Source organism: Anguilla anguilla, chromosome 7 (assembly GCF_013347855.1).
Source record: "Anguilla anguilla isolate fAngAng1 chromosome 7, fAngAng1.pri, whole genome shotgun sequence".
Classification (NCBI taxonomy): Eukaryota; Metazoa; Chordata; class Actinopteri; order Anguilliformes; family Anguillidae; genus Anguilla; species Anguilla anguilla.
The window spans coordinates 54,591,408-54,616,063 of NC_049207.1; the positions used below are offsets into that span (position 1 = coordinate 54,591,408).

Consider the following 24,656-nt stretch of genomic DNA (forward strand, 5'->3'; position numbering starts at 1 on the left):
TTACCCACCTTTTCTTCCAAAGGCAAAATTGATCGCCGGTGCTTTAGTGAATTCGGCCGCCGCGGTGGCCGTCGAGTGCGCGTTAGCTTCCGTTCTGAATGGGGTCGTTCACGCGAACACAATGAGACGCCCGCGCGATCGGGACGCCCCGCGAGCGCTCGTCCCGCTGAGGGCAGCAGAGGGCAGCAGCGGCAGCAGAGAGACGCGGCCCGAGCCTTTTCGGATCCCCAGCGCCCTTTGGCTGCTGTTACTATGGCAACCCAATTTTTTCCCCTACACAGCCGACCGTTTGAGAAGCTTGTCACAGCCTTGGCATTAGCTGTGTTCTTTTTTTTTTTTCCTTTTCTTTTTTTTTTTTTTTTTGAACAATCTGTTTTACATAGTTTAAAAGAAAAAGTGAGAGTTTTATTAGCTTTTTGGAGTGCACAGCTTGGGTTTTCAGCATTGTTAAACCTTTTATACTTTTGGATATACTGAGAGTATAAAATAGGACAGGTATATACATGGGGGGTATATGCTTGTATACGTCTGGAGTAAATACAGTGCTTTTGTATTTTGTTATTATTGTGCTTGAAATTGAGTCCATAGATAATCCGCTATAGGGCCACATAGAGCTACCCTTACAGTTATAAAGTATGATGATTATATGAAGGAAAGTTATAACATGACAGTGGCTCAACTTCACATAATTCACTTTCATAACTATTTTACAAAACAATGATATTACAAAAATCTTAATAATGTTTCAAAACATATATTCCAAATAGTTTCCTTTCTTAGCAAACTGACCAGAGATAAAATAGGAAGGGAGTGTGTATATAAAATGCAGATACAAATAATTTTTTTGACTGGCTGAAATAAGTTCTATTATATTTTACTGCTTAACGTTGAATCTTTAATTTATATTTTCCACAGGAGTGGTGTGGCCTGGAATAGCCAGACGTCGATGTTGACGTTGAACATGTTGATTGGCTACCCATGTGAAAACCCAGTAACCTTTAGAAAGTACATTGAATATTGTTACGGGAACACAAGGGAGGGTGGGTGAGAACAAACAGCTGGAGCCAGACTTCGCTGAGCTCAAATGAGATCATGGTTTGCACTTCTTCGCTAGTAGCAAGCTAGCAGTATTTAGGAAAAAATAAAATAAATAAAAGTTTCATCAACATAAAAATGGTAACTCTTGAATAGTCCTTTTCAACTTTGAAAGTCCCAGAAAAAGGGAAATTATCAAAAAAGGTTTTTGCCATTTTTATATGCCCATTTAAAAGCCACAACCCTCTTGCTATTTATTTATTTATTTATTTATTTATTTTTGGCCATTTTTAGCTACTTCCTATTAAGGTGATTTCCTGTATGGACTTGGTTGCTGCATGACGGTTTTGGAGTGGAGTGGTACACTTTGCCAAATCCCTTCCTTTCCTGCCTTGCCCTTCTGGTAAGTGGGTACTTTTTATACATTACAAAAACAGCACTTGAGTGTCCTCAAGGTCTGCAGGAAGGCTGAACGAACTGAATGTACCGTACCTTTGCATATAGAACTCCTTCATATTATGAGTCAATTAATAATTCAGAGTACGTGTGACACGTGCACTTTGCTCAGCTTTAGAGCTGGAGAAGCCCAGTGAAAAATAACCACAGCAGACTGATGTTGGGCAGCAGGTTTCTGGGAGGTCCAAGTACACTTCCTGCCCAAGAATCCATGGCTCAGCACAGCTCTGTTTAAGCCTTTGAAGAGTAAACTTTTCAGAATGTTTTTTCTTTTCTTTTTTTTTCCAGACTTCTAAGTTAGTGTTCTAGAACTTTTTCAATCACCAGCAGTGTTTGTTGCTCGGCATTAGAATGTTCAGCTATGAACAGTCTAATCATGTGTTTATGTATGCTTTAAAAAAAAAATTTTCTAGGACATTTCATTGACAGTCTAATTGACAAAACGGTTATTATGCTGTGTACCCTGTTCTTTTTTAATGTTCTACATAATTAAAAAAAACAAACATTTTGATCACAATAAAAGAACACTATAATCACATATTTGTGACCTTACACCTTTACAAGGTTAAGGACATCAGCTGTCATCCCCTCTTAACAGGACTGCTGTTCAGCCAGCTCCTGACTGTGTGCATGGGTTTGAACTGCGTGCTGCAGATTTGCTTGTTTTCTGAACCCATTTGCAATTAATGACTGCTGAGTTTCGTACCCTGTGCTCGTTTGAGCTCGCTCCTGCACATTATATTGCCGTGGGATAAACATAGCACAGTCACTGAAAGAAGGCGGGAGATTACTTGCCATCATCATAGCATGAGATCGATCAGGATTAAACTTTATTTCTTACTACAATGCTCCATTTTGTAAGCCAAGTAGCTGGCTTGCCCCTTACTAGCTGCTGATTTGTTCCAATGAAGCCACCTAATAACTCTCCAGCTTGCTTGTTAGCTTCTACGGATGTGTATTGATCTATACATGCAATTGATGGCAACAACATAGGAGCGAGCTTTAAAGCACTTTGGAGACCTTACGTGCCAGAGGAGAAGAAGACATTTCATGACCAGGGTTAAACACAAGATGGAGGCCGTGTGGCAGATTCGCCAAATCAAAGAAAACCGTAAAACCTGATGAGAAAAATAGCCTAAAGCAGGTCATAAAAGGTGACAAACAGCCATGTCAGAAGTGTGAGATCATAAAGCCGAAGCCATCAATGGTTATTGGCCTTGTTTAACCGTGGGAGAGAGCACACAGAAAGGGGGCACATCATGCATATTTATCTTTCTGAAAGGCAATGCGTGTTATGAAAAATACCCTCGTTCCGGGTATGCATCCTCCACTGTGTACCGGCACACAATTTTTATCTTGTCATTGTGAATGTGCCGTAAGGATTAATTACTTTACATGCAGTGCAAAACATCACCTGTAGGTGAAACAAATAAGGAAAAATATTTAACCAAAGATTCCCACTCAAACAGAGATAAAATATACAATTGAATTAAAACTGTTTTGACAGTAACTTTTTTAAAGGATGCAGATAAAATTAGAATATAAAGTTGTTGGATAAAATGCCAGAACATCATAGATTTCTGTTTTCATATGAGGTACCACATTGTTTTATGAGTCAACTGGACCATATCCAGTGCCACTAAACCTTTTTTTCATTGTGGTGCTGTACAGAATATTAATGAAAGCTCAGAGCTCAGAGTTTGATAAAAATACGGGCAGCATTTTTACCGCTGTGACAAGTTACTGTGCGTATGTATGCAGTACAGAATGAGTCATTACTGTGTGTGCACGACACGTGGAGCTCTGGAGATACACTGTTTACAGTGAAGGTTATGGGTAAAATGCATGAGCGATCAATGGGAGAAAAGGGTGAGAAAGATCCATGCAGTCCATGTACTGACGCGTTGGAAAGGTCAACAGGGAAGGGGACGGGCACTGATTTGATTGCATTTGGTGGGCTGTAACAGTTGAAGGGGGTCAGAGACAATAAAAGACATTATAGTGATTGATGTCAGTTCACAGCTGTGATCAAGAATTCAAAGGATTTTCTTATCAGCGTCATTGCTTATCATTGGGCCGAAATCTGAAAAGATGGAGCCTTTTTTTCATTTCTGTCTTGAATGTTTAAACTACATTTACATAAAATGATGGTATCCTGACCCTCATACAGCGCACTGAATATAATTTAAAAACTTTTATTCATAATGTACAGTAAAAAGGCATGGGGTATATTTCAGTGTTAAACCAGCATTATATCTTTCCAGGTTATTACAACCCCGGTGAAACAGACTGATGCATACTTAACCATTTAAAATCCAGGAAATATATACACAGTAAAGTGAACCTTATCACTAGGATTATAGGCTTAAGGTTTTATTTCAAGATATTGTCAAAGATTGACTTCATATAAAAATAAAGAAAAATATGAGAAAAATAGGAAAAATGAGAAAAATATGAAAGGCAATCATGCTACATGGAGATTGGGAGGTAATTGTGGGAACATTTTTGGAAAAACAGTCACAGTAGTTGGAATATATACAGCCCAGGATATTTGACTGGATGGTAAGATAGACCAGTGAAACAAGCGTATACCAGCAGGCTGCTCAGAAGAAAAGGACGACACATCTAGACTTCCAGGCGGCGTGTCTGACCAGACACCACGAGACGGCTGGAGCAGCATTTGAACTCAGGTCCAGGGGAAAAAAGGACAGAGCCCCCAGGTAAGAGAACAGACAAGGAGATGCTTCAGGATCGAGATAAAACACAATGTTATTTATCAATGTCTTTCTCCTCAAACTACACTTTTTTTGTTTCCTATTTTGTGGCAAAGGTTGTTTGAACAGAAACGGATTGCGAGGGGGGCCGGGGGGGGGGGGGGGGTTGGGGGATTGTGGGGGCGGGAGGGGGGGGGGGGGGGTGACTCTTTTGGTACTAGGAGTAAGCCGAGACCAAGAAGGGGCGAGATCAGTTGTAAAAACAATTACTCCGCTCTCCTCGGCTCTGCTCCCCAGGAATAGGATCCAGCTTCCAAACAGAGCGCTAACACATCCCAGGAGCGCGCAGACAAAGCGGCAACTCAGCGCTGATTTAAAGGGATTTTCCCTCGTGTTAGACAAGGTGTCTGGGCTCACGTAATTGAATAAAATCCCACAGCAGCAGTGTTCATATATATATATATATATATTATATTTCTTTGCACCCAGAGTGCTCTGGTAAGGAGCACCTGCTGCAGTGCCGTATTTACTAAAGAACGATTGCGAGGCCACGCTATATTGTGAATGCAGTCAAAGTTAAAGGGTTTTGTTAGGCACCGATGCGCAGTGGATTTACGCTCCCAGAGCTGAATCTGACAGCTCCAGCATGGAGGCATCGCCTCGGCGCTGATTAATGTCACCGCACAACCCCGGTGGCGTCTGACAGTTCTGCAAATCCTATGCTGCACAGCCGCGAGGCGGCTCAACAGCAACGGCTCTCCGGCGTCACCTGAAACAGGTCAAACGTCACTTTGAACATCTTCCATCGCGATAGGTAGCTGGCTTATTAATGGCGAACGGTGATATTTTACTTAGCAAGGTGAACAGGTGCAAGGTGTCATAACTGGCTTCAAGCGATATTTCAGCAGTCAGCTACCGGGACCAGCACCACCAGTCTTAAGGAATCTCACCAAATTCCTGCATGTTTGACTGTCAAATGGAATCTTTATTCCTGCGCTGGGCTGGGAGACTGCAGCCTTACACAGAAGTGGTTTATCGTGATGCATGCGCAACAAATCACTGAGTTCACTGTTCACATGTTCATCCCTGTCACTATTGTGTGGTTTCATCATAAGGACAGGCAAGTCCCAAAAGTTCTTTGTTATGGCCATGTTAGATAAGATTATTATTAGTAGTAGTAGTAGTAGCAGTAGCAGTAGTAGCAGTAGTATAAATATGGCTATATTTGTTTGGGTTCAAATTATTGGATTTCTCAGGGGCATAAAAATAATATTTCATTGGATACACTTCAATGAAAAAGTATTGTGGAGAATTGTAGGTTGACTGTGTAAGTAAAGGTTCGTATTAAATTGATCGTATTTACACAGTGAAACGCTCGGTAAATTTACTTCTGCATTTAAGACTGCAAGTATTTCGCATCAATAACAGGGGCATTGTTTCCAGATCTCAGTCACCTGTTCCCTTGGTTACCGCGGTTGACGGACAGCTGACCTGGCTCGCGGCGCGGCGAGCCTTTTCCCTCCCGTAGCGGGCGCAGGTGTAGCCGCTTGGCGCACCGTAAGTGCTCCTGTCACACGGTGTGTGTGACGGCTGTCAGAGCGCTTTCCCCGGCGGCGGCTCCCTGGGCCTGGCGCTAATATCCCTGCCCTCGACGGGCGAGGGGGGGAAAAAAAAAAACCAGCCCAATTTCCCACAGTTCGGCCGCTACCGCGATGACAGGCCCTGTCGCGGCTTCGCCGTCGCTGGATGACTAAGCTTCGCTCCTCTCGCAGCGTAACCGCTTAAATGTCTTCGCTTGTCAGTATTCTTCCGTTTCAATTCAGTCCATTTCCACTTTTCTTGCTTCCCATGTAATAATTTTTAAAGAAAGTGGGGTAGGGGGTGGGTTGCCAGTTAGCGCATGATTTATTTTATTTATTTATTTAGGTATATTTAGCCTGATTTATAGATTTATGGAATAGCTCGGTAAATCCGGATGACCCTTTGAACGCAGTGGACCTTTGAAACCCTCAAAAAAAGTAGATTTTATTTTTTTTTTTTTCAAAATTCAAAGCCAGTGTTTTAGAACTCCGTTGCTTTTAATTACCAGCAGTTATTGTTACATCAGCATCAGAATGTTCAGTTGAGAAAATTCTAATCACGTATTTGTGTCTCACACCTAAAAGGGTTCATTGGAATACCTGCACCACCTCCATTACTGAATTTGTTTGGCACACAGAGGCGGACAATTGAACATGTGCGGAGGAGGTGTGGTTCCAGCAATGATTATATGTGCCCAAGATATTTCTTTCACTCGTTTATTTGTCAATTTTACTTCTTATAGTAGAACTGCACACTCTGGATAAAAAAGTGCCTGTGTTATAATGCACACGCAGCTTTTTGCGCACGACTGCAGCCGGATGATCCAGATGCCGAGCACACAGCTCGTGTGCAGCCGACACTGTTAAAAGAATATTCCTCAGCGCTTGAAGAGACAGAAACTGAGCTGCCTCGGATTTAAAGGGGATTTGAAAAGCTCTACAGCACAGTGTACCAGGAGGGTTTATGTCAGGTCAGTTCTGTTAGTGCCTCACTTCAACAGGGGCTCTTTTAATCTTGCCTTCTTGGGAGTCTCAGGCTGGTACCACTGGACTGGCTATTCCTCTTCATGTAAGAGACCTGTGGGAGTACAGCAGTGCTCTAACAGTAAAGGGCCAGAGCTACCCCATATGATGTTATGATAGGTTCCAGCAATTAAGGTTATATTTATTATAGCCCTCACTAATTGGTCATTTTGAAGAAACTGAACTTTTTTTCATTATCATTTGATGTATGAAATATATATTTTTAAATTTATAAACATGCACATCTACAAATAATCAATCAGGTTTTTCAAATGTATATGTTACTGCTTATTGCTGTTTTGAAAAGATAACCAAACAGCTTTTTTTACTGTGCAATTATCAGCCAGTCCTCGAGCAGACAGTTCCATCTCACAACTGCACTGGCTGTGATTTGTCTTTCGGGTCCTTTTGTGTCCGTTTGGCAACCTGAGGTGCGAGCTGAATCTAAATGGGTACTTTGGGCTAATTTCTTCTTCTCTTTCCCCCATGATCACTCACTTTGGAATTAATACATGTGTGTAGGTTTGCCACGCTGCAGATGGATGGAGCGTGGCATGTTGAATAATGAAGTGGATATGCTAAGAGCGATTACTAATTCATGGGTTTCAGCTCACATTTTGGTCTATTAGCAGCTGAATGTTGACTCAAGCATACCATCCATTGGGTTGCAGATATGATATATATTATTAGTTAGCTGCTGTATGTGATATGCTGTATGAACAATGCATGAATACATCAATAGTTCTTCATGCATTAAACATCTGAGCATCTTTGAATGAGACAGGAAGTGGCCCGTGTGGATAGAACCCCCTTAGGAAAGGCAATCATAGTTGATTTTTCACTGTGCCGTTTCACAAGATATTCCACGGAGCAAAGACAACACTACATAAAACTGTTAATCTACTGGGGAGGGGGGGGGAGAGAGAGAGCGAGAGGGAGGGAGAGGGAAAGGGAGAGAGAGAGAGAACATTGTCATTTTAGCTCAGCACATATTTGTCAGCAGTGCCATTTAGTATGTTGTGGGTTTATAGCAATGGTAGACAGTCTTAAACAAAAGGGCCAGTGTGGCTGCAGGTTTTAGTCTTAGCCCAGCACTGCGACACCTGATTCTACTTGTCAAGGTCTTGTTAATTGAAGATCATGAATAAAACAAAAGCCTGAACCCGCTCCAGCCCTTTTCAGATCAGATTCGACACCCCTGGTTTAGAGCTAGAGGTTTGTTTGATAACATAGCAGTGCCAGATTTTGTGGGAACGTGTGTTAGCTTGTTTGATAGATTTCAGCTTAGCGAAGTTGACTTCATTATCTTGGATAAAAGCCACATCTATCCGTTTATATCGAATAGCTAGTTGAAACTTTACTCATTTTTAGAGGACTAAATAGTCACTTGCTTTCGGATTAACTAAGATCAGTCTCTATCTATAGCAAACATTAATTGAACTAGGAATCCAAGTAAATTTAACTTTTTTATATAAGTGGCATCATAATGAGACATAGAGCATTATAAATAATTCGATACAGTGCAGCTGGCATACCAATATGTATTACATGAGTAAGCTTACAGTGTATGAAATTTTATTAATTTATAATGATGGCAACAAGTACTTTGTAATGAAGGACACCAGTTAGTGAACGTGATTTTCATGTTTGATCGCGTATGTGTACGAGTTCTACCACTGATTGCAGACAAATATAAGTTGTGCCTATAACCACTTTCAGTATATTGCCTATATTTCTTAGGGGAGCATTAAAGCTAGATTGATAGAACTGTTGGAGCTATGAATAGACTCAAATTTATATAGGGCTTCAGACCCACAGTGTTCAATGTTCTGGCTTGGGGGCAGTGCAATAACATTTCATCTGAATGCTAGTTACTGAATTAAAAGTCTGAATGAATTCCCCATAATTCTTATTATGAAAAAAAAAAAAATCCATTCATCAATATTAGAATCAGTACGTTTAAGAAATGTGTGCATACTACGTTAAGAAGTACTGGTCATTCATGGATTAATTGACTAGAATCCACTGCATGATTACATGTCCTTGCACTGCTAGATTTGTACCAAATGTTTTTATTTTTATTATTGTGTGTGTGTGTGTGTGTGTTTGTGTGTGTAGACTCAAGTACATTTTACACTTTTCATTGCATCTGCATCAGATCCAGGGTTATTAATCCTCTGACTGAAATGATTTATTGCCCACGGAAGACACCGCTGCGTTTTTGATTTATTTACATAGTTACGCGCTTTCAAAACAAATGTTGCCGCTACATTCCCCACAGATTTGAGCTGTCATGACTTAGTTATAAAAAATGGCGGTAAGGCATTTTATTTATAGGTGGGCATCACCAGGTTCCCTGAGAATTTATTGCTGAGGATCAGCAGACATCTGCATGGCATCTCTATTATATTCCAGGGTCTCTTTTTATATGTGTCGATTTTGACTAATACGTCTAGATTGCCATCATTATCTTTGATTTTTATTTATTTATTTTTTTTGGCATTGCAAGGCTGTGTGGAGTAATTCAAGCCATTGCACACGACAACTGCTCTGCTCAACAAACAGGTCTTCTCATTGTGGCAGTCTCAACATTTTCATTAATTTCTGTTCCAATTACCAAAGACATGACAATATTTGCAGCATTGGATATTAGTGCTTGCCCGCTTCTCAAAGTGTAATTTGCATTCATGTGGGATATTTCTCACTTTCAATTTTAACTTTGACCCGACGAGCATAACAATTCACTTAACATTTTGCTCTTAATCAAAGACAGAGAATTAGTCAGTTTTACATTTTGGCTTTGTCTTGACTGACTTGAATTGAATCTTACAGAAAATGTTCTTGTTGGCTCTCAGACTTTTAAAATGAACCATTTATTTTCAGGTGAGGTCAGCCAGGCCTGAACCAAACAGCGCACTCTACTGTTTCAGCTACTGAAGGTTTCCTGTCCTGAGCTGCCTTTCTTTAGCTTGCCTCATTTTCAAAAATAAACTGCCACATTCACAGGAAGTGACATCACAAGTTGTAAGCCTCTGCATGACCCCCCCCCCCCCCCCCACCCCCCCCCATGACCCCTCAACCCAGCTCTCTGCACAGGACCAGGGTGAGGAAAGTACATTAAAACAGTGTAGCTCTGGAAACAATACATAAGCAGCCTAATGAACAGCCTATTTTTTTTTTTTACAATTAAAAAAGCGTTGGATATAAAATGTACAAATATATATAATTAAGGAGTGGTTTCCAGGTCCTCCCAGTCCCAACCCTATCCTCTGAATTCCCAGGCAAATAATGGGGCTGCACATTTCTATAATGCGTTCAATATATCCACAATATCAGCGCTGTGCTTTATTAGCAGTACCAGTTTATATATGTTGCCTTGGGGCACAGATATAAAGTCATTGTAAGAGTAATGGTGGCAGTTTCAGGCAGATGTTGAAGGAGGATCCGAGAACCATTTCAGTGACCTTCCTTCGCAGTTTCCCTGAGAGTGCTACTTAAAAAATGAAACTGTACATTTTTATGAGCACTAATTACCCTCCCTAAAACATATAACTTCTCCACTAGCATTAATATTTCAGCATAAAGTATGACTCCAAGCCTGTACTTTTTAATCCTGCAGTTTTATTAGACTGAAACTGAAATAAACCCTCTGTACGTGTATCTGTTCTGAATTAAATATGAATCTCACTCACTCACATTTCAGCTCAAGACAAACTTTTTACACCTGTTATGAGTAATGAGAAAATTTGTGGAGAATAGTACCTTGATTTACATAGTCTTAAAATGGACTATAATAAAATTTAAAGAAATTAAAAATGTAACCCATTTATACCATTTAATGAAGCATTGATACAGAATTATTTTTGGCTGCCAGGGTTTCGAAATTAGTTTTAAAAAAAGGGCAGTAACCTTTTTTTAAAATAAACAATTCAGAGAAATAAATTAAAGGTTCTTTAGTGTTGTAGTAGTTTAGCTGTTAGTGTTTTAGTGTTGTTTTAAACAAAAATCATAATTAAATTAATGCAAATGACTTACCCAATCCTTCAGTTGCTATGTATTTGTCTCACATTTATAAAAATCTGCCTATATTTTAACTCCGCTTGATGGTTGAATGACTCTAATGGTGATTATAATTATCTCTGAGTAATAATTTTATGGAAGAGCTATTTTTATGTACAGTACCATGCATAGTGCTTTGACCATATATGTTTGTATCATCACTGATTTCCTGAAATCTCTCGTCCTTTTGCAGAAGGCACACGGCAGTGCAGCACAGTGGGTAAGGAACTGGGCTTGTAACCGAACGGTCATAGGTTCAATTCCTGGGTAGGACACTGCCGTTGTACCCTTGAGCAAGGTACTTAACCAGCATTGCTTCAGTATATATCCAGCTGTATAAATGGATGCTGTGTAAAAAGTTGTGTAAGTTGCTCTGGATAGGAGCGTCTGCTAAATGCCGGTAATGTAATGTAATGTAATGTAATGTAATGTAATGTAACACGGTGATTGGATCGAACCCAGGCCTGTATGCAGGGGCATCTTCCCACAGGATAGCGACTGCGCCTCTCCCAGACCGAGAGCAGCTGTGGAGGACTCAGGGGAGCTCTTGGCACCCCTCTGGGGTTCAGACTGACAGTGGGTTCCACAGGAGGTCCGTTAAGGTAAACAGACTCGTTATTGATTGGGTAATGAAAAGCGACAGACAGAGGGCATCTCGGCGTCTGCCGCTGACCACACAGTTTTTCTTTGGTGGGGGGGGGGGGGGGGGACTCATTTTGGTTTGGCCGCGAGGCGCGTGTTCTCCCTGCTGGATCCAAGCGAGCTCCTGGGGGACGAAGGGCTTAGCCACTGAGCCCCTACTCAAATCAGGGACTTAAAATCAGGAGTGGAGGAGCACAATTAATAATTAATAGTAACAGCCTTCCTGCTCCGAGACAGCCCTTAAAAATGTATAAATAATTATGCAGTTAAACAAGCCAAATAATCTCAAAATGGTGGGAACGGTTTCCACTCCACAGGTGAAATTAAACAGAATAAATGATTAGGCTGCTAACTGTGCCTATAACTGAACCTACAGCTTAACAACAAGTTGGGCAGTGCATCTAAATGGCTAGAGACAACAGCGTAACTGAAAATGTTGGCTGCTGGTGACAGTTTCACCTTCATCTTCATATGGGAAGTTTTATTTTTTAGATTTCAAAGGTGTAAAAGGTAAATTTAATATTTGTACTAATTCGCTCCGGAATATTATTGGCTACAATTTATCAGATCGATTTTAGCAATTCAATTTTTCTGATTATTGTTATTTATTTGTTAATTTGTTTGTTTGTTTTTTTGGTTTGTTTTCTGTAAAACCTGTAAATGAGTCAAGGCATGTTTCATGTTGCATGCTATCCCCCCTCTCCTTCCTTAAGGCAACACAGGAAGTACCATTAAGCCGGCTAGCTCCTGGGCAATTAAGAAATCAACTCTTTTACTGAAATGAGATTTTTCACCTTTTGCCACTCAGGTGTTACAGTGACCTTCTGGAGTGATTGATATTCCACTCCCAAGCCAGAAACAGCTCATGTTGACTCCATGCTAATTAAGTTCAGACTCTGAAGTACGTGCTTTCTTCTAAAATGAAACCTAGATGGCAAGCAAATGTAAGACACGCATTCAAAAACTTGCACACATGGCTTTCAAACACACACACGCACACACAGGCACACACGGGGGCACATGCACAGGCAGAGGTACGTGCACACACACATTTGATCTGAGTATCCTCAAATTTGTTGTGGCAAAGAGCAAGGTACTTTTTGTCCATTACACTACATGGCCAGAAGCATGTAGACACCTGACATCCAACATCTCATCCAAAATTGTGGACATTAATATGGAGTTGGTCCACCCTTTGCTGCTATAACAACCTCCACTCTTCGGGAAAGGCTTTATACTACATGTTGAAGCATTGCTGCGGGGATTTGCTTCCATTTAGCCAGAAGAGCATTAGTGAGGTCAGGCACTGATGTTGGGCGATAAGACCTGGCTCGCAGTTGGCTTTTCAATTGATCCCAAAGTTGTTGGATGGGGTTGAGGTCAGGGCAAACCAGTCAAGTTCTTCCACACCGATCTGGACAAAACTATTTCAAAGAGGTTTGTTACTGTGTCAATACTACAGCCAGTATACCTTCTGCATCAATACATCTGAATATATTGCAAACACAGAAAATGCTTGGATATGCATGTTTCATTACAAACATCAAGATTGACATGAGTGCTCCGGAGTCCTGCTATTCTTTTTCAGGTCTCAAATCAATCCCAGATACTGAGAACTGAAACATGATTTTAGTCTCTGCCACACAGAGGTGCACTGTTTTTTCCAGTGGTCTCTCTGGGATTTTAAGATTTGCCATTTTGTTGGAGATTACTGTGGAGCAAATGGCTTTTGGGCTAACTGTATATGCACTGATTCAGAATTGATAGCTGTGCAGGGAAATGTAAGTTGTTTGAGCATCGCTGTTCCCCTAAAAGCATTGCTGTGCTCATAAAAAAATTAAAAAAAAAAAAATACAAAATAAAATAAAAATAACAAAATAAATGTGCTTGGTTTTGTGGATGGGATCAAGACACCCGTAAGAATGGAACACTTCATTTGCTTTGATTTGGTTCCCAGTTGAATTCGAGACCTGGAAAAAACAAACAAACAGTACAAGCTGTTTTCAAGGTATCACGTTTTAAAATGTTAAATGGAATAAATATTTTTTTTCTTCTCTGATTGCAAAGGGAGGTCAATTTTGATTTCCAGTAGTAGCAAAGTGAAAAGGTTTTTAAAAAAAAATTTTTTTTTAAACTTAAAAAACAGCCAGAAGCTGCATGTTTATTATACAGATCAGAACAGGCCATGGTGTGCGGCTCGTGCATTTCCGCTTATACCTGCCGTTAATAGCTCTCCTGCTGTTCGGTTTCTCGACCGCCCGCTTGATAGAACAATTTGTTTGCGGCCATTTTAGGCATGGTTTCACCCCATTAATCAGTCATTCCATTTAATTGAAGATCTGATTGCTCTAAATGTCTTCATTTGCTATTGATATAAGCGGGACACAAATAATTTGCCTTACTGCTCAGAAATGCACATCAGTTAAAACCCTCACCCAGGAGAAAATATTACATAATAAAATCGATTTGCTGATTTATATTTGCGGAAATCGGTGTCCTGTTTTGTTGGATAATGCTGCAAGCACAGCTCCAGAGGAGAGCCAATCAAAGGACAAATGACCCCTCACTTGGGGGCGAATTGATAAGAATCTTTTTTCTCTTATTTTTTTGTCTTAGAACTTCAGAAGTATTTTGTTACTCATCACATTTCAATCTAACGAGGGGGGCCTCGTTTCCCCGAGGTTAATTGCAAACGTTCCGAAACCCTTCTGGCTGTTTCTGGTCGTCGTCCAAAATGGGAATTTGAGAGAGAAAACTGCGGTTTGTGTGCTTACCGCTGAATAATTCATCGCCGCTGCTAAAACTCCTGCGGAGAGACAACTGCCGTAAGAGACGGCAAGGGCTGGAACGCAAGACATACGATTCTCTCTCTTTCTCATTTACACGCTGAATTATTCAGCTGTGTTTTCTGTTAAACAAATATATACGTGGCTTTTTATAACCAGCCAAATCCATAATTTAATGTGGGAATATATATCATGCGCCAATAACTTATACGAGATATCCTCGTAAAGACCCACTCATATAGATCATATGGGAGACTTTATCGCATATTTTGTCAATATGACCATATCTCCTCCTGTAGCAAAGCAGATTGGTTCTTTTCTTGGCCATTTTTTGATTGTTTCCCAACAACACTCACCATTAGTCATTTATACTGATGAATATTTTCTATGGTACCATACTCCTCTGGCTAAAGGTACAGTCCCCTAATCACCGAAATACACAGGTACCTGGAACACAGGTTTTCACCCTTCCATCTGATATATTGGTATGAATTATATGATCTCAAATGACCTACTGAGATCCAAGAAAACATCTGATGACTTAGGCCGACGGAAGTAAATTCACAGCTGAATTTGATTCCGTCTGATTGGCTGGCATGAAGAGGAACGGGGTTAGTACTGGTCGGGTCAATAGCTTTGCTTCTACACCGGGTAGCCTCTTGTCTCTTTAGTGCAATGTTTCATTGGTACCTACAAGATATAAACAGTTCTGGCTCCACTAATCCTAATCCTACTATGATAAAAAAGGAGGGAGGGAACGTATCATATACAGAATATATTAAAAGTAAATGGAACCACAGTGGAATACAAGTTTTGCCCCAAATGTGCTCTGATTGCCCTTAAAATGCCTTCATATAGACTGCTTTAAAACTCCCTTAGAGTGCTTTGAAGAAGAAAATGAATGAATAAAAAATTAACAAATAAATAAATTTGACAAAATCCAAAAATGCTAAATGGAAAAACTCTAAAATTGGCCTCACCAAATGTCAGGCTCCTCTTCAATGCCAGCAGGAAGTGCATGCCCATAGGCTGAGGATCCAGGGATGCCAGACTCAAACTTTTCTTCACTTCATTCGTCAGTCCTCCTGGAATATCAAGTCCAAAGCTCAAGCTGTTTATGTTCTTCTCTGAACTAGACATAAAACACTTCAGTTTTCTAGTTTTCCTTTTTTTCTCTCTTTTATCCCACTCTTTGAACCCACAGGCACACAGCTACTACAGCACACAGGTTGTTTGCACTCCTTGGCTCTCTTCTTCCTGGAAAACAGCCCTTTTGAAATCTACCCAGGAAGTGGCCTATAGTTTGGCACAGACACAGACATACACACCCTACAGGTTGGAGGACTTCATTACATGCATGAAACCTAAAGCGTTGCCTAATAGAGTACTGTTTTTCTAATGCAGTGGTAACAAACCCTTTTCCCTGAGATCTACAGTCTTGAAGACTTTCCTCTAACCCTAAGAAACCACACATCATTCAACAGCTAGATATCTTGTTGAGCTGCTAATTAGCAGGCATGTGTGCCAAATATTAGGGTTGAAACAAAAACCTACAGGATGGTAGATCTCCAGGAATAGGGTTGGTTACCACTGTTCCCAAGCTTAAAAATACTTCCAATGCCGTTAAATACCTATTGGTATAACCAACATCATGCAGACTGTGCCTTTCATAGTATATTAGGCTGCTTTTGTTTGAATCCTTTACTGCGGAACAGCAGATGCCGCAAGCAGATTGCATTAGGGGGGAAATGGAGAATGGATTGATGTTGGTAAAGTAATCACCTTTGGCTTTCTCCCCCACCGTGAAAATCAGCGGGGGGGGGGGGGGGGGAGGCTTCGTTTCATGCCAGCGATCATGCCAGCTCCAATTTGGAATGACTGAGCGCGTGCCCACTCTTCCATGGCCGAGTCGAGCCTGGCTGGCTCCGTGTCCATCCTCCACCTGCGCTGCAGTAGCGCACAGGCACGCCGGCGCACTTCCTGCCCAAAGGAATGCCTGTCCAGCAGGACCAATGGGGACAGACCACACAGGAAACACAGGCAGGGAACCCTGGGAGTTTGTTTTGGGTTTTTTTATTTAATTTTTTTCTTTATTTTTTTTATGAATATGGAACATTTGTCTTTCACAGTGGTAACCCTAGAGGAATGTGGCATGCCTACGAAGAGAGATGGCAGTGATCAAAACTCACAAAATTGCCTCATTTTTATGAAGCAATGCACAAATTCAGAAGGCTGGCCTTTTTGAGAAGTGCGTGTGCAAAACTATGGTTGGTATTTTCTCTATTGCTTTGTGTGTGTGTGTGTGTGTGTGTGTGTGTGTCTGAAAGCAGTAGGCCAACCATTTTTGGGATGTGAAATAATGCAACAGCTTGGCACTGTAGTATTTTAATGGCCCTTGCTAACCAGCATTAAAAAAAATAAAAACCTTAAAAAATGTAAAATATAATAAAAAAATACTCATGTTTGCCAAAAATGGCAGTAAAAGATGCAAAAAAAGTGACCAGTAAACAAAAAATGGAAAAAGTAATCAGCAAACTTTCAAATGAATGGCATAATGAACTGAAAACAGTGGCACTTTCTCCTGAACGATAAAGCACGTTTTAGTGCACTGACACATTTACTGCCTTATTAATCAGCAGTGATGTAAGCAGTTTGAGCTGAGCTGTGTGGTCAGATACCGCCGGAGCATCCTTAAACTGCTGCCACCCTTCCTTCCCTGGCACCTGTTTTTAAGGAGAGGGTTCATTTAAAGCAGGGCTGCCCAACCCTGTTCCTGGAGATCTACCGTCCTGTAGGTTCTCACTTCAACCCTAACTAAGCACACATCAGTCAACAGCTACAGATATCATTGAGCTGCTGAATACTAGAATCATGTGTGCCAAATTAGGGTTGATGTGATATTATACAGGACGGTAGATCTACAGGAACAGGGTTGGGCAGCCCTGCTTTAAATGAAAGGTTGGATATGTGCACTGTCAGGCTCACAGTGCTCACAGAAACAAAAGCTGTTCCAGGCACCCGTTTTATAATGTATACAAGAAGTTTATTTTTATATCATTTTTTATTATCTATGCATTACTTATTTCATGATATATCACGTATTTGGACAGCACAGCCATGTTTACAGGCTGGTCCTACTTATGCAACTGCAAAATTTCAGAGAGTTTCTGAGAGTTCATGCCAATTTAGTCTTTCCAGAGTATAAAATCCCCCCCACCCCCCCTACTTTACATCTCAAATCTCAAGGGCCTCAATTTTCAAATGACTCACTAAAAAAGGACATCTAGTTTTAAACACACACACACACACACACTCTCTCTCTCTCTCACACACACACACACACACACACATGCCTGGACAGATGGCCTCAAGAAGGGAGTCACTCCAGTACTACTGAGCAATGGCTGTCTGTTCAGCACCTTGGACAGCTACCCAGAATTTTCGCCTGAGTCCCAGTGGATGATTTCTCTGTCACAGAGCTTCAAGCTCAAGGATGGAAGTCAAGAGTCTTTAGAAGATAAGCGCTGCTCGAGTCTCGCTGGTCCCTTAAAGCTCTGCGGCTTGTTTAGGGCCCTCTAATGGGAATTTGATGTCATTACAGCTCTAACGGTCACACGTCAGCTCATTCCAGATGGCCACAACAGTGTATCACGTTCAGTTCACAGCTGCCCTGTACTTGTGACAAAATGTTCAAGTGTGTGTGTGTGTGTGTGTGTGTGTGTGTGTGCGTGTTATCTTCATCTGTTTTAAGCTGCATTTTGGACCTTTTGGTTATTTTTGTCCTAACCAACCAGTTGCAGGAATACTCTGCTACCAGCATTAAGATCCTGTTTCTTTGGTTCCTTCTTCTGGTCCTGCTGAAACATTAAAATATATACACACACACACAGATGCAGGTTTGCATGCACACACAGGAAACCAATCTTCACAGTTTATCATGGCTAAAATATACAACTTAATTCTCAGTGTACTGTAGAAAACATAGTATGAAAAAATACTACATTAGCTCAAGGAGAAAATCAAAAATAATAATTATGTAATTTAACAAACTGGCTGTTTTATCCACAATGCGTTCAGGTACTTGAATGCAGACTGTGAGAATGAGAGTAGTCCTTCGTAATTTGTCAGTTCATGAATTGGAAACACCTATGGCCTTGTGGCCGATGGTGCAGTTCAACAGAAGGCGACAGTGCAGTAAAATGGGTAAGAAACTGCTATTGTAACCTGAAGGACACAGGACTGATTCCTGGGTAGGACACTGCTGTTGTACCCTTGAGCGAGGCACTTAGCCTGCATTGCTTCAGCATTTATCCAGCTGTATAAATTCATGCAAAGTAAATGAAAATGCAAAAAAAAAAAAGTTGAGTAAGTTGCTCTGAATAAGAGCGTCTGCTAAATGCCTGTAATGTAATGTAATGTGACTTTCAACAGAGGGAACATCTTCAGAGAGTAAAAACCAGGCACACATCACTGTGGATACCAGATCCACAGACATTATGGCCCGCCTCAGCCATCTTTTAAAGTGGCCATTGGTGTTCTTTCCTGGCTCAGTTTGAAGAGGTAGCCTGATCAGATCTAAGTAGCGTCCAGATAGTGTGATACTCCCACCCACTTCTTAAGGGCCGGCTTGCTCATGCACAAAGGGGTATTCACTGACTTCATTTTTCTTTTCTCAGAGAAATAGTGCACGATTCTGAAATAGTTCTCTCGTCACCTCATTCTTCATGGCATTCCTCTTCTGCACAAACACTATTTCTTCTCTTTTCTGCCACCTAGCTATGTACAACTCAGTGTTCTTTTCTTGAAAACACCGCTCCGCTATGGTTACTTCATGGGATTCAGTTCGGTTCAGGCGCTCAAGCTGCGTAAATCACCATTCACGTTGGTGGCACTTTCATCAAACGACACACGTTCATGACCAGTGCAGATAATAGCGTCTAATCACTCATTATTAGCAACTGGTTTGCGTAATTAGCACAGAGTGTTCCTGTTGAAAAACAAGTTTTAACCACAGCATCATGTGCTCCAAATGAAGGAGAAGAAAAAAATGAAAAAAGAGGCACAGGGCATGAAAGAAAATTTGTTTTTCACTGAAAGGTAATCGCATATTATCTCACAGGAAGCATTTTAGAATGAATGCATTTTCAACAGGAACGTTCCCTAATTTACCTGGTGGAATCCATTGTGGAACACAACTGCATAAGATAAAGATGACAATCACAAAAATAGATGGATGATTTAAAGAACTGGTGGTGACAGCACTGAACTGATTTTGGTATGTACCACTTACTTACTACCTGTAGCCCTTTATAGGAACCAGATTACCTGATATTATAAAAACAGTGACAAAAACAGTTACCTAATTGAAAATAGAGGTCAATACAAAATTTGCTATTTCACCAGTTAATCCCATCCTCTAACTGGTATTAACAGTGCCTTTCAAATGAGACGCAGTTGCATGAAGGTATATCTTATCAGCATGAAGAAGAGGATGATCCTCAACAATGGGCTAAGTGTGTCAGTTCTGAATTAACAGTGTTAATTCAACTCTGACGGTGTTAATTCACCCCTTAACAGAGTTAATTCAACTCCTAACAGATAGGATTTGGTCCCACATTTCAGAGTGGTACCAAATGGTATCTGTTAGGAGTAGAATTAACACTGTTAGAGTTGAACCAATACTGTCTGAGCTGAATTAACACTGTTGTGTACCCATTCTTTTTGTAGTTCTTGAGAATTTAATTGTTTAACTTACTCAATCAGTTTACACATCTGCGGTTAAATCAGGGACCAAATCATGTTTAAAAAGGAAAAATCTGGAGGAAGTGTGACCTCCAAATGATATACATATTATAGCTATTTAATGATTCATGAGTAAAATGGGGGGAAAATAATATCACAGTCTGACAGGCATGGTGGTTACTTTGATTTATCACAAGGCATAGAAATGCTAGGCGCTTGATTAACTTTTTGTTTGTTTGGCTAGGATTCAAGGACTCCACTTACAGTACATTAAGCCGACTTTTTTCTTCTCTTTTATTATTAATTTTGTTATTGTCGCCTCAAGTGTAGATCGTCCGTATTTTCGCTGGCCCCAATCAGCCAAATCTACAAGCTGTTTTATTCAGTGGAATGTGTATATGCCTTTATAGCATTAAAGCTGTCAAGATTTTATTTGGGCAGCAAATCAGCACATGGCAGTTGGGTGGTTGGGCTCTTTTGAGAGCGCGTGTGATATTAGCTTCAAATAACAGCTGGAGCCTCGTGAATCCATATTGCCAGCGTGGGATTTGAGAGTTGGGAACAACGTTGATTTGAACATCAAATTTTTATGATGTCATAGTCATAGTCGAGGGAATTGTACTGAAACGTCTATGAAAAGCAAGCCTGTGACTCACCAGTCTTCAAACACAACGTAGGGTAATGCTCCACGGAGGGTTCTGTTTGGTTACAGACAGTTCTGGCATGGTAACTTTTCAGTTCAGATCAGTCAGAATATTAAAACGAGCATACTGTCATATTGACTGCCTTGGCTTTTGTTAACATGACTGGAGCCCACAGAGCAGACTCAATGTTCCCAGGCTTGGATTCAATCTTACAGCATCACATTTCATACAGTAATGCTACACCAAAAGCGGTTTTTCAACATCCCCATTCTTTACAGCTTAATGAGCATCATACACAGTACAGTTTGTCCCTTTCGCAGTGCATTAACCCTTTGAAGTGTAGGTTTTCTGGAATGTATTTCCAAAATTCTAAGTCAGTGTTCTAGAACTCAAATGCTTTCAGTTACCAGTGGCGATTGTTACATCAGCATTAGACTGTTCAGTTTAGAACATTCCTCTGACCTCCTTGCAACTCACAAATCCAGGGTGCCTCCTCTTTTTGTCCAATGGAGACGGTCGCAGACCTGTAAAGGTACGGTTGTAAGCACAACGTCAGCAGTAACTCCTTTCAATCGGGGCCTGCCGCTCAGCTGAGTGCAAACGTGCGAATAATCTGGAGTTCTACGTTAAATAAAAGAGGACACACTACCTCAGCTGCCAAGTTGTGCTGTTTTATTAGGGAGCAGTGCATTTGATGGAACTGTATGTGTGACACTCCACACAACGCAGATCCCTTCTTATCCGGCTACATTTTTAAGTGTTACACCATGCCCCAAACGATGCAAAATCTGCCATCTTTGTCATCAAGCAAATGTAGCAAAAGTTCAGCACCATATTCTCACAACAATGAAGGGCAAGGGGGAGCAAGAAAGACTTGCAAACTAAGTTTAACGTGTAAAATAATAGTAAACATATCACAAACAGGCAATGGTAAATGTCAAAATATTAATTAAATATGGATGCAATTTAATAGCCTTGCTAGATTCTGTCATTAAAAACCGACAAGGTGTAGACTAAATTTGACTAAATTTACCATCTGTACACATCCAAACAACAATACAATTCATTGTTATCCTTGCAATAATAGCGCAGTAATCTTTTATCTTCTTTTTTTCAAAGATCAATATATTAATTACATTCACAGTAAACAAAATTCACATTACCTACAGTAGGGGTTATGGGTCAGCTTGTATCAGACATACCAGCCAATCTCCCTTGAAAGGGGAAAAAAACTTTTTTCCTTTACTTGTTCCATTTCATTTTGTAACAGCAAGACAAACACTTTGGTACTGATAGGGTTAAGTCAGCATAACCAACAATGGGAGCTCATTGGCTGTTCTTGACTGCCTGACCCAGAGATGGTGCAGTATTTTCGCTTCATATATAACTATAAGTGGCATTACTATCCTTCATTTATCGACACAGGCAAATTCTGTTATCCCACAAAATAAATTGGAGAGAAAGGAAAGGTGGAAAATAAACAGGGGGAAAAAAAGGTCATTTGTCAAAGATTAAAAGGAGTCCATGGCCTTGAATTCGCTCAGCGCCTGGACGGGGGAGATGTGCTTCTTCTGGGACCCCCGTCGAACCCGCGTCTGGCACTCCTCGGGCTTCTCCCTCTTGACCAGGGGCTTCTTTTCGGGGGCCTTCATGCGCCAGGACACCACGGGCGAGTTGACGGCTGCCGTGCCGTACACCTTCTGGTACTTGGTGGAGGCCACGTAGGACGCTTTCACCGTCAGCACCACCGCGTTCATCAGGTTCTTAGCGGCCTGGATGAGGGACGTGGCGCTGTCCAGCTGGTGGGGGATAAGGGACGGGATGAAGAATACTGTTCTATTCTATCCTATTCTATTCCATCCAATTCCATACCATCCTAGCCTATCCTACTCCATTCTATTGTATTCCATGCAGTTCTATTCCATCCTAGCCTATCTTACTCTATTCTATTCTATCCAATTCTATTCCATCTTAGTCTGTCCTACTCTATTCTATTCCATCCAATACTACCCTACTCTATTCTACTCCAATCTATGCTCTTCTATTCTATTCTGTTCCATCCTACCCTATTCTATTGTATTCTATTCTTTTGTTCAATGCCTGCACTGTAAAGACTGGAAGGCATCAGGCAAACCTTGTTTTAAACAACACCACAGACTCCACATTAAACCAGGAGCCATATTATTGGGTATGACCCATTCTTTTGTTTTTATTTTGAAGAATTTTGTTTTTGTGTATGTGGACCAGGGAATGTCGAACTACAGATGCTAATTTAAACTATTATTTAAAAAGAAAATAACTGCCCAATTCGACCAACATTCTTTACCATGGGGTTTAAAACAGCTTGGGAGGGAAATGAGCTAATTTTGTACACAAAGAGACTCTTTCAATTACATTTTCCAAGTCAAGTGTGATATCAAATCAAAACTACAGCCTACCAAACATCATTGTCGTTATATTTATTCAATACATTTACTATTGTCTAAATAAAAGAAACTTAATGCCTGTGAAAACTTGTTTACACTGTCATCATGCAATTCATCAACAACCATTGTCAATGATTTTATCAAAGACCGTCATAATTATACAGCACAAAACTTAATAATACCTTTTTTAGAATTAATTTTTTTCTGAATGACTATTAATACAATAAACAAATAATCATATTGGAGTTCATTCAGTTTTTCAATATCGTCTCTAATCTGATTTGAGGGACGACTACTAACAGATGTGATGATTATAAAAAGTGAAAGAAAACTGTTCACGTAGGTTCTTATAGTATATGCTGGCCCCCTATTGGTCCCAGCCGAAACCAGTGAACCATCGCAGAGGCAGTTAATGCTAAATGCCAGTACTAATTGCTGATATTAAAAATGAAGGCCTCTTTAATGTGATAATGAGGGAACCTACAGTATCTCATCAAATACAGTCTGAAATTCTCATTTATCAGTCATTACTGATAAAATGCTTTAGAAAAAACAAATCATACATATTATTTCACCTTCACAGACGAGTGGAAATTGGAATCTCATCAACAAAGCGTGTGTGTGTGTGGTCTGGTGTGTGTGTGTGTGTGTGTGTGTGTGTGTGCCTGTGTGCGTTAGTGTCTATGTGTCTGTTTGTGTGTGCGTGTGGGCATACATGCTCATACCAACTCATGAAGTTGAAATGAACAAGCTTATCAGTCTATACCAAAGTTTGATCTAAACTGTGATTATGTGGGGGAAAAAAACTAAATAAATATACCTGGAACACACATCAGTAATCCTGAGTGGGAAAATAGGCAACAACAATTTGCAGTTAATTGCTTCTTGGAGCTGCCAAATCCTGTTAGGCAGCGTTTTTTAGAAAACGCACCGCTTCTGGCCATTATAGCGACGCGGTGTGACCCGGATCACGCTGTTTTTCTGGCAATTAGTCGCATTAAGTCAAAGCTCACAGAGAGCCGTGTCACTGCAATCAGTGGGACACAGGAAAACGTCCCAGTTACGGCGTCCCTCCCACCCCATCCCCCCCACCCCCCCTCAAATCGGCAGAGACTTTTTTCAAAAGTCACCGTGATTCAGAAGCGAGGCACTTAAAGACGGCTCGAAGAGGGGGATTGTGGGAGTGTCGCTGACACGTTTCCTGGCTCGTTACCTCCACCCTTGGAGAGATCATCCTGGTGTGAGAACGCCGGGAAGCCTGCTTTTTCTTTTCTTTTCTTTACCCGTTTTGTGAAGGCAGCTAACGAGGTGAAGTCACCACCTGGGCTGTTTGTACATGCTGCAGTGCTTATTTTAATCACAAATTCACCCTGTAAATGCAGACAGGGTCACTAGCGCTGATACAAGCAGCATCCTCATAAATACATTCCTGCCACACTTATGTACTGTACTGTATATATTTCCCTTGCTATTGGATGTCTCTTCACTTTTGTACACTTTTCTTCTGGATTTCTAGGTTATAGCCCAGCATTTTATCACAGTGAGTATC

General features: G+C 40.8%; 1 protein-coding gene across 4 annotated transcripts in view; it reads right to left on the minus strand.

Annotated features, from left to right (window-relative positions):
* Positions 1-21,331: 21,331 nt before the first annotated feature.
* LOC118232073 (catenin alpha-2) overlaps positions 21,332-24,656 on the minus strand; it is a 317,807-nt gene continuing 314,482 nt past the window's right edge. For 3 of the 4 annotated variants that reach the window (XM_035426638.1, XM_035426640.1, XM_035426641.1), the window contains one exon: positions 22,193-22,480. In XM_035426638.1, coding sequence (XP_035282529.1) covers positions 22,193-22,480 — 288 coding nt within the window. Of the gene's footprint in view, positions 22,481-24,656 lie in introns of all 4 variants that reach the window. The other variant, XM_035426637.1, reaches the window with a different exon arrangement.